The 14,216-nt window shown below is 46.5% G+C and overlaps 1 protein-coding gene across 7 annotated transcripts in view; it reads right to left on the bottom strand.

Annotated features, from left to right (window-relative positions):
- Positions 1 to 14,216, bottom strand: part of OSBP2 (oxysterol binding protein 2) — a 119,767-nt gene that overhangs the window by 84,810 nt on the left and 20,741 nt on the right. For 2 of the 7 annotated variants that reach the window (XM_080401737.1, XM_080401738.1), the window contains one exon: positions 1,067 to 1,275. In XM_080401737.1, the coding sequence (XP_080257863.1) occupies positions 1,067 to 1,275 (209 nt within the window). Of the gene's footprint in view, positions 1 to 1,066; positions 1,276 to 1,491; positions 2,107 to 2,135; positions 3,068 to 3,115; positions 6,767 to 14,216 lie in introns of those variants that run through there. The other 5 variants (XM_080401740.1, XM_080401743.1, XM_080401739.1 and 2 more) reach the window with 5 other exon arrangements.

Genomic DNA, 14,216 nt, shown 5'->3' with positions numbered 1-14,216 from the left:
CCTGGACCAGGACAGCAAGATGCTATACAAGCACTGCACCAAAACAGCCCAGGCTATGTATGCAACAAATACCACAGCTTTCCTCGGTCTAACCCTCACACACACTATTTCTGAAGTACTCGGTGCATTTTCTGAAGCTACATTTTCTTTTTAAGCAGAGCATTACAAAATCAAGCGCTTGCTAACTCTTTTATCTTGTATAAGGCCTGATTTCCAGCATTCAAAGTAAGATCTGGCAGTGGTTTTATTTTAGGACAGAGGCGATAACCAGTTTTTTAATACATTCATGGATTTTGTTCTCTGCAACTTGAAGCCATGCTTGTTTGTGGAAGAAAACCAAACATTAATCCCAAGAGTTACGAACATTGAAATATTTCTAAAATACTCTGTTTGTTAAGCACCTAACTGATCCATTACACAATGGAACAGTAAAAATGACACTGTGGACTGCGTAACAGGCATGACTCTCTGACAGCTTTATATTAATGCAGTTGCCCCAAAGGTATACTAATAAACACCACACCATAGCTTAGTGAGTGTAGGGGGCAGAAGGAGAAGTATGTATGGAGAGAGACAGCTCAGCTAAATATATGGGTCATTCATCTACCAAACTATCCTAAGCTATGGGCGAATCAGAAAGGCACAGCTCCAGCACTGTGTTGTGAACCGGTGTTCCCTATAGTGCCACCGACCACTGCACTTAGTGCCTCTTACAGCACTCTGTCCACAAGGACCAATACAAAGTCTCCAGGACAAAGGCGCATACATCCTGCCTTCCAGAAGAAGCATCATTAGCTCATTTTTACCGGCTCGCTATAATTTACAGTCACTACCAGGGGCTTTAAAGACCTGCTCAATCCTGCATGACCAGATGAGATTATGTTTGGTACACACAGTATTGTTTAAAACCCTTTGTGTCTCTGTGAAACCACCAGCTATTTTTAATTGCATATGAAATAGTATCTGCCAGGGTTTCTGCACAATTTAGCTAGCACAGAAGAGCTCGTTTACAAGGAGGTTTTAAAAAGGATCCAGTTGCAGATTCGCACACTAAGACACACTCTACCTGACTGGTTGTTCCTCATGCGGATGGCTTTTGCTTTGGCCAGCTCCAGGGCTGTGACCCAGCGCTGCCTCTCCACTTCCGAGTTTGCCTTTAAGTGGTACGTCCTTCCCCCATTCGAAAGCACTATGTTACAAGAGTCCTCTGTATCGATATGAGCCGTGGACAGGTTGATGGTCCCGCGACATGTATGGGCCATTTCTGCCTGCGTCCTGCAGGGGAACAGAGGGAAAAAGAAGTATCAGTCTCCCTGCACCCAGCCTGTCCCCAAAATCCCACCAACACTCCCTCCCGCTCAGCAGAGACCTGTAGAAATGTCCCGAGCAGGCAGCAAGCCCATCAAAGCCGCCAAAGCTAGGCAAGCTCCTCGAACAGAAAAACAAGGATGGGATGTAGCACATAGATCGAGCTTATTCCCTTGTACAAACATCACCCCCATCATTTAGCCTGCTGGTTTCACATCCTGCTGTGCTGACTGCTTCTGGTTGCCCTAAAAGTAAAACTACCAAGTGCACACCACTGGCCTTTCTCATCTCATTTGCATTGCTGCTTTTCTCCCTTCTCCCTGCTATCCCACCTCCAGCATGTAGTATTTTGCGGCTCTTTATATCCTCTCCTTTCAATCACTTTTTTCTCCAGTTGTGGTAAGATCTCACATGCAAAGATATCCACTTGTAAGGCAAATGAAAGCAGCACAATTCTTTTTCAGCTGTTAAAGCACCTTTACTACTGGCAAAATTGCTTAGCACTTCTTGAACTTCAGTAGGCTCACCCACATGAGCAGAAAGCATTCCTGGGGCTTACCTCCCAAAGAACCAGTCCTCCTTCCACCCCAGCTGGACATCCCAGGGAGAACCCACCCTTACGCACAACAATCCCACTGCTGACAGCTGCATCCAGGACTTCATGCCCAGGGGCCAAAGCCCCCCAGCCCATACACACCCCTGCCTCATGCCACAGCCCCAGCCAAGGACAAAGCACAGCAGGTTGCTTCAAAGCAAGAGCCCGTGCAGCATCCACAATAGCTGCTGCTCTATCATGAAAATATTTCCACATCTTCAGACATTCTTACCTCTCCATGGGCTTTTAGCTTTAAAGCTGAAACAACTACTTAATTTTTTTTATTTATTAGTTTTCCTCTTTCCCCTCACCAGCTCTTGGGCCCCAGGAGAGCGGCCAGTCCCATGCTGCCAGTACCACACCAGCCAAGAGCCGCCTTCTTGTGCACAGAGATGCCTTGTCTTTTCAGAGCATGCAAGCTGTGGAAGAGCCACATAGAAACCGACAGCCACTTCTTAAAACATGACTTAACAGTGTTTTCAGAAGCAACTGAAGCAATTTTTTAAAAAATAGTTACAAAGACTAGGTTTTTTAAGGCACTTGGGTACAAAGAGAAAGGCTGAAATAGTCCTAAAACTGCCTCCACACCCACTGCTGCATTGCAGATGCCTAAAATAGCTCTACAAGCATTAAGCCAGTAAGTCCTCAAGGTTTCCCACCAGCCCAGCAGACACACTCAGAGCAGCCAGCACAGGCACAGCCGACAGCATCACTAACACCACACAAACCCCAGCAAGACCAGGGCAAACACGGCAGCCACTGGCCTCCACTGCCCTGCTCCCACCCCAGGGGCTGCATGTTCTCCAGCCTGGGGTATAGAGGCTGCAACCCCCATGTCCCTCCAGCCAGGAAGGGCTGAGCAGCACCTGGAAGCGAGGACCTTTGGACAGGAGGAAAAATGAGAATTTTCCTTGATCCTCATTGTATTTTTCCATCTTTTACCATCCATCTTTTACTTTAGTTCATTAATTTTTTTTACTTTGAAATGGGAAAGCGAATGGACAAAATCAATCAGCTCTGCTGCATGCATACCCACCCCCAATCCTCATTCCTCATCCACCCTGACAACCTTCCCACTGCCCAGTGCCTTCTCCCCCTACCACACTGCCTATTCCCTCCCTGAAAGTGGGACTACAATAAACACATTTGGCATTAGACCACTTCTAGATCCACAGCCATCCCCTGTTCCCCCCAGACCCACAAGCCACTTACCACCTTGCATTTACACTGCACAGCAAGGCAGGATCCTTCCCAGCTTGTCCACGCTTCTGACCTCGTTAAACAGCTGATGTAGAACAGCCATCATTAACACTTTGAAAATTCAGTTCCTCCCTGTTTTCCTCCCTTCTGCTGCCAGCTATCACTTCCCATAGCAGTTCAATCTTCCTCAGCGTGTTTACCATTTTCACCCACATAATTAGTCAAAGGTCCGAGGAGAGTTTTCAAGACTGTAAATTCCCTTAAGTCCAGGTGACCATGCTGGGGGAAAGAGATGGGAGCAGGACAACGCTATCATAGGACAAATATGCCTTGTATACTTTTAAATGCTCTTGTCTGAGTCATTTCCAGAGTCCTCTCTCCTACCCTTTTCCTAACATTATGACATGCTGGAATTCAGCAGATGTCAGGCAATCATTGCAAGGATTTTGCTAGTATTTCAGCAAAATACATTACTACACAGTTGCTCACCGACTTGCAATAGCAGGAGGAATTGCAGTCACTTGTAGAATTACCTGCCCCTTTCCTCCCCCCCAAGCCTAGCAGCACAGTCCTCACCCAGGAACATTGCCCCATCAGTTCTGGATGGAGGCCTGTCTGAAATGCCCTGGGGGTACTGAAGGAGCCACAAGATCCAGAGGCAGGACAGGCTCTTGCCTCATCAGCCTTGACAATTTATAGAACAGTTTGCATCAGCCACAGGCAGCTGGTGTGAGCACCGTGGGTGAGGATGAACTAATTGCTCAGGGCAGCAAAGTAACTCGGAGCACAAGGTCTAGAGAAGAACTGGTGCTCCTCACACACCTGACTGCTTTTTAAAGTTCAGCCTTGTTACCTGAAGTTATTTTCCAAACAGCACACTTATTTCCAACTAGTTTTGAAGGCTTGAAGGCTATTTGTGCATGATAAAGCACCTAACAGTGAGAAGACCTCACCCCAGCTGTACAAGACTACTTCAGACTCCAGAAGCAGCGAACAACTCTTGCTTCACAGCTTTGAACCCTCAGTTATGTAGCTCTGCTTTAAGTCCCATATCTGTCTGTTTTTCCATCAGCTTTCTGCTATTTTTCTCCACTTCTTCCTTGTTCCTTTACCCTACATGTCTTAACCCAGCTATTTGCACCTAAAACTACAATACCCCCAGACCCAGAAAGTCTTTGCTGATCCTCACAGGGCAATGCCAAGTCTCTCCCTCTGCCTCTGATTTCCCTCTACACAGAGTCCTCCTCATCTCCATTCAGGGCATCCAGTTACTCCTTTTTTCCACTGCGAACAGCCTTCCTCCACCCCAACAGCAGCCACCCTGATGCACAGCTCCCAGATCATTAATAACACCTCCACAAATGTACTGAAGTCCAAAAGTGATCACTGGCCGCTGCTTTTTCAAAATTTTAAAATCAATTCACATCTTTAAAGGTAGGAGCTGAACAAGTCATCAGCTGCTGAGCGTTGGAAGCTTTCATGAAGGCACACATCACCAGCTCAGCAAGTAGACCATTCCCACCAGTGCCAGGAGCATCTCCCCTTACTCCTGAAAGACTCAAGGCAGTTTGCACATTGCTTCCTTCTCTGTGGCCTGGAGCACAGTGACACAGGCAGCGGTATGGCAAATATCTGATTTTCAACACTGTTCACACGCAGCATCTGTAAAAGCCACCACATGTTGGTGATGAGCTTCCTACACCTTCTGGCCCTGCTCCACATGCTGATACAGCAGGAGAGCCAAATTTTGGCTGCACTTTGCTCCCCAAGGAACACATCACAAACAGGAGTCTCTAGGTCTCTTTAGGGAGGTTTTACAGGCATAGCCTTGAATTACTCTCAGATAGTGTTGGCAATGGAGTTCATTATGGGATGGAGATACGGTTCCTACCAGGGGAGAACAGGCAGCAATCCAGAGATACTCACTACCAACCTTATTGCTGGGATTGCATGTTACACAGAAAGAAGCCATTCTGGCTGAACACGAATCCAAATCCCCAAGCCCCACAACCCTAACTACAGCATCCTGAGGACTTCTCTTGCCTGCTCAGCCCCGACGCTGTTTTGCAGAACAGATTTAACCTAGGGTCACATCCAAGCTCAACATGCAGAAATTAAAGCATCTTGGTACCTCCCAAGGACCTACGATTCATGTCTCACAGCACCACAGGGTAAGTTCAAACTCAGTCTAACAGTGTGGTAACGTTTGCTTGCAGTGGGGGTGAACTGGCTCCAAATGAAATCAAGCACTGAATTTCATTTCCAAAGTCATTCTCTTCATGATGCAGTACATACCAATGGGTTCTCAGGAGGGATTACTTCCCACCTGGAGAGAACTGCAAAAATTAATTTCTCTTCTACACAAAACAAAGGTGACTTCACTATATCAGTTTAAGTCATGTTAAACAGCCTTGCTCTCCCACTCAAGACGACTGTTTTGGTACAGGATTTTGTTCTTTAAGCTACCTTCCCATGCCAATCTGCATGGGAAATCAATTCCTATCAATCAGCACCCACACACGAGGCAAGCACCTGACTCAGCCCCAAGCCAACAAGCAAGCAATCTCCTCTATCCACATGCAAGGGGGAGGGGAAAAAAAAAAAAAAAAAAAAGGTGCCCTTCAGAAGCATTCGTGGTCAGCTGGATCTGCTTATTCACCACTAACAGCTCAACTATTGCATAACATGATCCAGGCAGATTTTCTGATTCTCAACTTTCTGCAATAATCTGAGCACTGCACATATGGGAGAGCACCTGGGCAGGCTGCAAAAAAGCCAAAGGGAGTGTAAACATGGACATAGACCACACAGAGCTGGACAGAGATTAATACCTAGGATTCTTCTGCTGCTCCCTCTCAAAGCTAATCGATGGGACTCTCCTTCAGAGACATAAAATTACAGCTGCACGTGGGAGATGGAAGAGGACTGACTTGCATACAGCCCTTGCCAACATACACAGTGAGAGGGGCTAAAACAATTTTAAAAAACAATACCTGCAGGTGTTAAAAACCAGGGAGGACTTAAGCATCCATCCAGCAAGGGGAAAACTTAACATCCTGGGTGAATATAACCCCTTACCCCCCAGAGCACAGCAGCAAGATCCTCAAAGCACCAGGGCAAGCTCCACACAAGTCGAGCTATTAACCAAGCCATAGGCTACATGGCCCTGCCAGGGCTGCCCAGCTCCAGCATGTGGCTCCAGACAAAAAAGGCCAGGAATTGTGGAGACAGATCTCATGGCTTATTCCCAAATTCATTCTTGTAGCAAGAACGGTGCTGCCCATAGATGCATTAGGATCATCAGAAAGGAGTTTTCTTACTCTAGAAGCATGAACATACTTTCTCATGATGCCAGCAGGTCTCTACTTCAGCTGTCAAACCTACTCTGGACACACAGGTCCCAGTTCCTGCACAGATTCTGTCAAAGCTAGCAGAAGATGCTGTTCTGAATATGGCCACATTTGCGTTTTTTATTTTGACAGTGTGTAGGACACAAATTTCAGACTGGCATCATCACTCAGGCACCCTACCACAAGTACAGCAAAGCTCTTGCATCACAGCAATTTCCAGAATGCTGGATTTTGCAAAAACCTTCAAAGACCTTGTTATTAAAATATTATTTGCAGCATTTCTCTCTCTTTTTTTTTTTTTTTTTTTTTTGGGGGGGGGGGGGGGGGGGGGGGGGACTGGAAAATCTGCTTCAGCTACTTTAATACCACAAACCTAAACATACAGAGCTTGACAACTTATCAGCATCAGTTACTTAAAAAGGCCTTCAGTATAAAACTCCTGGAGTCTAAATTTTAGCAACTCATTCTGCAGCCTGTCAGATCAGCTACATGCCGTACTGCAATAAAAGAACAACAAATCATGATTTAAAGACCTGCTTTCCAGTTCTGAACGAATACTTGAGCTACACTAGGCTTCCGAGTATGCCAGTGCTATACAAGAGAAAGATGCTCCTACTTTTCAACAACTGTAAGAAATCTTACTATATATGAAACGATGAAATTCCTTTGTAAGAGCTCAGAAGACAGATTTACCAACAGCGGAGGTGAAAAAGTAGATCACCTACTAGCTCCACAGCTCTGGTTTCAGTGGTATCATAACAGCCAGAGATTTAGCCTCAGATGCTGGTAAGGTGTTGTATACGGGTTTTGTAATAACTGCGTGGCTCTGCTGGAAGTTAATAAGACGCAGCAAGCAATAAACAGCTCCAGCTCACGCTGCTCCTAAACACCATTCACTTAAAGCAAGCAAGCATGACAGATGCTCACAGAATTTCTCTGCTAAGATTTCCTTTCCACCAGCAAAGCTCAACACCATTTCTGGGTAGCCTCATCTGTCCTAAAACTCGATGACTCCTTTTCTCACAGCTCAGACAGGATCAGGCAAAGAACCCCAGCAGGGAACAGAGATTGCTCTGCACAGGATCCACTTTCCAGGTGGCCAGCAGTATTTCAGCGTGCTTTATAGCTTGAGCACCAACAAGGAGGTCAAGGAGAGCACAGCAGCCCAACTTTGAGACCAGAGCACACAGCTGCAACCCTGGCAGCTCAAAAGCTCAGTTCAGCTAAGCACAGTGGGTATGACACATGTACAGATCTTGTTACACCCTAGCTAGGAGCATCCAGCATCACAAGGGCGCTAAAAATGCTCAGGCTAGTGACTGTGCAGCTCTCCAAAGTGGCTAATCCACAAAAAACTCAGCAGGAAGCTACGCAAAGACTGACCTGAGGCTTCTCTCCTAAGCTGGGAGGGCCAATACTGCTTGCTCGTGGGTTCCCAACACCACTCCATACCACTCGGCATGTTCACAGGAAAATCCAAACACAAATTAAGTTATACCCCAAAAAATAACCTCCTGAAATACGCACTCACTTGCTTCCTAGAGATCCTTCTCCTACTATCTCAAAACCTTGCTATAAGCCTCAGTAACCAGCACACATGATTCTACATTTTAAATACTTAATTCCCATCTTATCACTCCTACAGTCATTCTGTTTTCTGGTATAAATGTAGGTTACTGCAGGCCTCAAACTTGTCCCCATGCTGAGAGCCACAGCCACCTCCCTGGAACAAACTCAGAGAGGCACGAGGTGAGCAGCATTTAAACAGTCACATATTCTTGTCTTTCCTATTCCAGCATGTCCTTCACCTTGGGATTTCACTCACCACAGTTATGCCACAACAAGTAAAATTTGGGCACGTACGTTAGAGGCTGCTGCATCTGAACCTCCAAGTGTCTGACCACACGCTTCAGAAAATTCATCCCCAGTGTAAGCAAGGATGCGAACGCCAGCACAGCTCATAAGCAGCCGTCTGAGTCATTCTTCCCTTGGGAAAGCAGCACTGAGTGTTTATACAGAAATCTGCTGTGAGCTACAGCCCTGGCAACAGGCAAGAGGTACTAGCAGACACACTAGACCATTTGCCAGGTTATCACTCAGCTGCTTGGTCACTATTTACCAACGAGGAAATATTTCCTAATTTAAATAACTTTTACAGGAAAATCTACTGATGTTGCCATGCAATCTCCTTTGGTCTTTTTTCCCTTCTCTCAAAGATTACTTGAGCTGTAACAGCTCATAATGTGTGGCTGAAGTTTTACAAGGAAGTTTTACTGTTCACGTTTGAGTTTTGATTGTAGGTCCAGAAACAGCCTCCCCAGCACCACTGGCATCACTGTGACAGCTGGCTCCTGCAGGTCACACGCTTCAGCTGAGATGATGAACACAGCACAGGGACAGATCCAAGCAGTTCACCACCATCAGGGACGTTTCTGACTTGTACTCTGGAACCCTTACAAAGGATTCAGGGAGAGAACAAGGGACACATGAAGCATCTGAAAAGGAAAAGTTACAAACTGTCATAGAAAAGAGTGAAACTATGGGGGCAGGCGGTTTGAGTCGTGGAAGTGAGATACAGAGACCTTACAGCAACATTGCCACTACACACATGGCATGAAGCTGTACACAAATCCCAGGTCCATTTCTGGAGCTAGAAAACACACACCTCAAGGAGCTTCCTCTGTGAGCTCCACCACCACACTGTATTTCAAGAGCTAGATGCTCAGAAACACTTTTTGGCTGTCATATCTCAACAAAATTACAAATCTAGGCTTCTGCACCGGTGCTGCAGATCACACCCAAAAACCAATCCAACACAGCCAGAAGTAAACACTGCATCCTTGCAGCACAAACCCAGCATCTCAGCGCACCCTCCAACATACCAGGAGACCTGGAAAGGACAGGACTGATAAACATGTTGGTCTGGAGATGCCGGTGCACATCTGGTATCAAAGCAGCTCAAGGACCCAAATGACAACTCACAGCCCAAGAACTGAAGAGCGCTGTAGCAAGATTACTGTTGTCAACCATCCCTGAACACCTCCAGCCTGGCTGCCCTGGCCACTCTACCAAATTCAGCCAGCTCAGCACCACCTTACAGCTAGGTTTACAGTCTAGCACTCACACGCCGCCAGACAAACACCACCGGGGTTTGTATCTGTTCTCCAGTTTTCTCAACAAGATGACAAGGATAAACATTTTCATCCTGATCTATCAAGAAGAGAACAAGGCAAAGGAAACTTGTAGTGTAGCAGATGGACTGCAAAGTAACACATCCAGGAGGTACTTCCCCAATTAGAGAGAGGGAGTCCTGTTCCTGCATCTGCTCAGGGCTCCCCGACAGCATATTCCCTCCCACAGAAAGAAGGTAAGTCCCCAGCACTTCCAACTCGGGAGCAGCAGTTCAGCACATCCCAGTCCCAGGGAGATCAGAGAGTTTCTCTGCAGAGGGTTGTGGAAGAGCATCAGCCCCTGAAAAGCACAGCGGTCCAAGACACAGATCATTGTGCATCGCATGACCACAGATATATAGGTATACAGGAAACAGGGCAGGTATTCTTATAACTACCACAAAAAAAGGCAAATGCGCATTGAAGTTCATTTAAATGTGGGCGTTCTGACAGAGAAGCAGAGTACATCACCAGAAACAGGCAGGAAACCCAACTATAAATGGCTGCGAAGCATCCCTCTGGCTGAGTCTGCTAATTGCTACTACTTCTTACCAGTATTTCAAAACACAGACATTTAATAGAGAAATTGTGCAGACCTCTCATTGCTTGCGTTTGTGCAACAAGATTATTTCACTTCTGTTAACATTACACACATGAAGACCATTCTCTGTGGTGAAAGTGTAGATGTTTGACCCCTCATCACTCCACATCTGATTACACAGGGAGCGTACTAATCTCTGCCTTTGCTTTCTCCACTATATGGCAACCTGGAAACATTCAGAAGTTCAGACAAAAAACCACTTTTTAAATCCTGTTTACCCTGGAAAAGAGAGGAACTGGAAAGCCTTGCTGCTTCTTACACCACTGACCTCTCCCAACTTGCCACTGCATCTTCCATGGATTAAGTTGAAACCAGTTTATTCATTTCATTTTCCCATCCCCCTGAAAAGTATCATATGATTAACTAAGTTAAGGGCTCTGCAGCCATAGAGAAATATTTGTACCAGCTGCATAACTGGGAAATGCCCTTTAGAGTAAGCTGCAGAGCCTAATGCAGGCAGAGGCAAGAACAAAAATCAAGGACCAGGAAACAAAATAAGCAAAATTGGGCAATGCAATAGATCGGGACAGAAAAGAGGTGATACCGAATGGATTTACACTCTGCCTGGCTCACAGTATAAGCAATGCATTTAAATACTTTCAGCACCTTTTCTTTTTCTTTTTTTTTCCCTAAGATGATGGAGAACAATCACCACAGTCCACAAGGGTAATCAGGCTGATCCTTCTCTTAGTTAATTGCAGATGGAAATTTCTCTCAGGAGATTTTGTTTCATTACTAGAGTGGGGGGCAGCACAAAAGGCAATGCAGTCACAAGCACTCAGGGTGCAGGAAAGGCCATTTGTGCCCATCTGCCACACGGTTCAGCAGCAAGCCTCCCTCTTCCCACGGGATGCTGCTCTCTGCTTGTGTTCCACAAAGCACGAACCAACTCTGGACAGCGCACAAGGATTTCCATATAGAATTCATAGTCTAACAACTATCTGGATTAGGTCAAGCTCTCTGATCCTTCAGTGACCCCACCAGCACTGCCATACAGTGCAGGGACAGGAGCTGCGCGCTCCCCATCTCACCCTGACAACAAAAGGCTGTTGTGCCACCACCGCCTCCTCAACGTCGCCTGTGCCGGCCAGTGGCTCCCTCCCCACCTCGGCACCAGCCTCCAGTCCTATGCCACTGCCACTTCGGCATCCTCTGAGCCCAAGCAGTTAACCTGCACTGAAATCTGGTGCCCAGTTTCACAGTCACCGGCATCCCATCATCAATACAAGAACCTTTAAAACATTTCAGGCAGAGCAGCCCCGTAGCTGGGTTACAGAAACCTGCAAGTGCTTCCTGGCACATTTCCTAATAAACTGAGGTTTTGCACGTCCTTTGTTCAGAATAATTGGGGGTATAAAGCCAGTGAAATCTCTGCATTCTCCTTTATGCATGAGAAATTCCAAAAAGCACTTTAAAACTGGTTTTATTTTGAGGCCAAAAGCTCACGTGCCTGAAATTAGGGAATGTAAGTGTGGACACCAAACCTCTTGGGGTTATTGCTCTCCCTTGGTTGAAGGAAAAAGGATTTTTGTGATGACTCAATTCCAGAACACAAATGCCCAAGAGAAAGCAGGCGCGTGGCTCGGGAGGTATTTTCCCCAGCTCACACAGTAAGCAGTATTCACGTTCAGCACATCACAAGCTGGTTCAGCACAGCTCTCACAAACCGCAAGCTCCACATGACAAATAGCTCAGATTATTTTTTTCCTTCCTCTTTTTGCCTTCACCAAACCTACCAAATCACAAACAAGCCCCAAACAAGCATATGGTAAGCGTTGTCCTGAGATTTCTGTAAAAAAATGCGATTTACTTCTATTTTGAGGCCGATTAATCTGCCACTGGCTGCAGTCAGGATGGGCACAGATTAGCAACGATCGGGTTTAAAGGAAAGCCTGCAATCCGGGCTGCAATCCTCACCAGCCAGAGGGATGCCTGTAGATCAGACACCCTCCACAGATCACAAGAATATTCCCACCCATCCCTGACCTGTCCAGCAGCTTCCCAACCTGACTTCCGGGCCAAGCCCCTACCCACACCTGGGACCCAACACCAATGAGCCTCAGCCAGCACTGCACAAGCAAGGATTTAGGGCTGACTTGACTGTAAACCTCTGCGGTAAATAAATGGATGCAGTGAAGCAATCTGGGTTTCACACTCCTTTCTCTAGTGCTTTGCCACTTTAGTTTGGCTGCAACACCTGCCCCAGTGCAGGGCAAGCCTCTGCAAGGAAAAACCCCAAAGACACTTCTGCTTTGCATCATGTACAAATAGAACTTGGTTCTCCATGCTTCACAAAAAAAAAAAAAAAAAAAAAAAAACACACACCACAAAAACTACAAGGGAGCTTGGGGAAAGTAATCTGTCAGCAACATTCTCACCCACCCCGCTGCAGTGTAGGACAAGGCACTGCACTCACCCCTGACACTATGTGCCATAAAGGTTTAACGCAAAATCTCACAAGCGCATTAAGCAAACGTTAGCACTTTCAGGTCAGAGGCATCTTCGATGTAACTGAGTGTCAGAAAATTCACTACTGGAGAAGCACACAGGTTTAATAGATGGTCAGGTCAAGAAAATCAACAGCATTGCCCAGCTGAAACATCTCTGAAAACACCCAGGCCTCCCCCCTCTTTTCTTAAATAAATGTGTGGCAGACCTGCTGGCTAGATGGCTGAACAGCACAGCTAGCCCTATTTGGCTTGTCAACAGGCAATCTCCTCCAAATGTATAACATATCCAAGCAGAGAGCCAAGCACACAGCCTCTTGTTTCCCCAAAAAACACTGTGTAAAGCCTGTATAAATGCACACAAACTGAGAAATGCTTTTACTGCTAACATCAGAACCACATCAAAACACATAGATGTACCCCAGTTCCCTTCCCCTCATTCCCCAAAGAGGAGATGTTCTGCTCCTACAGTGCTCCCACAAACAAGATTTCCACCCCAAATAAAAGGATACTCTAAAAGCAATCTACCTAGATTCACGTTCTTCAGGATTAGCTTTTATAACACGTTTATGACTCTCCCATGTGCACAGTGCAAGTTTTCTGCCAGGAAAGCTCAGCAGTGATCAGGAGGGGGGAAAAAGGTAAGCCACTGAGCAGGTATCAGCAAGTGTAAGACAGGGTCTGGCAAAGGGATTTTGCATTGGGTTTTTTTATGAAAAAAATGAAGAAATAAAACAAATGATTAAAAAAAAGTTCCCAGTAAGCTTCCCCACTCCTTCCACCATGTCATGCTATCTCCTGTCTGCCTCTGGAGGGGCTGGTGGTGGCCCCAGCTGATAAGGCTATCAGCCCTGTAGACCAGGGCACCCAGAAAGAGCTCTTCAAGCCACTGGTTCGGGTGAGTGGCTTCACCTGCTCCCCAGGGTGAACCTTCACCTTCTTCTGTAGGACAAGAAAAGCTCTCCATGCTGGTGTGACACTGCACAACCACAGCTTTGCTCCAACGCAGCACTGCTGCAACCTCCCAAAAAGGGCTTTTACTCCTCCCTTTCCAGCAGAAGCAGAATGACAGGCTGCAAAGGAGCTCAGCACAGGGAAAGCAAAGCAAAGTGTATCTGGTTGGGAAAATACCCTAGTACTTGGCCAAAAGGAAACCCCGTAAGAGTATATCAGAGTACTAAGTGTCCCGTTTACAGCAATTAGCCCACAGCTGATACAATATATGTGACACACAGTTGCCCATCTCAGCTGAGAAACCCAAACCATGAGGTCAGCGTCTTTAGCAAAGCCATTAGTGTACAGCTGGGCAGGGGGAAGGCTGCAGCAAGCCGGGCTCTGCATAAGGAGCTGCATCTCCTGCAACGACATTGCCAACGATTGTAACAACACTAGGCACAACAACAAAAAGCTTCTGGGCAAAAGACACAGGCACACCTGTATCACCCTCGGCACTCCCTCACCTGTATTTTGAATGCACTGGCTTTCCTCCCATTTAGGCTCCCCTCTGACTAGTTGCCTAGATGTAGTTCCCTACGATAAAAGCTC

This window comes from Falco punctatus (assembly GCF_963210335.1).
Source record: "Falco punctatus genome assembly, chromosome: 1".
Lineage (NCBI taxonomy): Eukaryota > Metazoa > Chordata > Aves > Falconiformes > Falconidae > Falco > Falco punctatus.
This window is presented reverse-complemented; position numbering and strand designations above follow the sequence as displayed.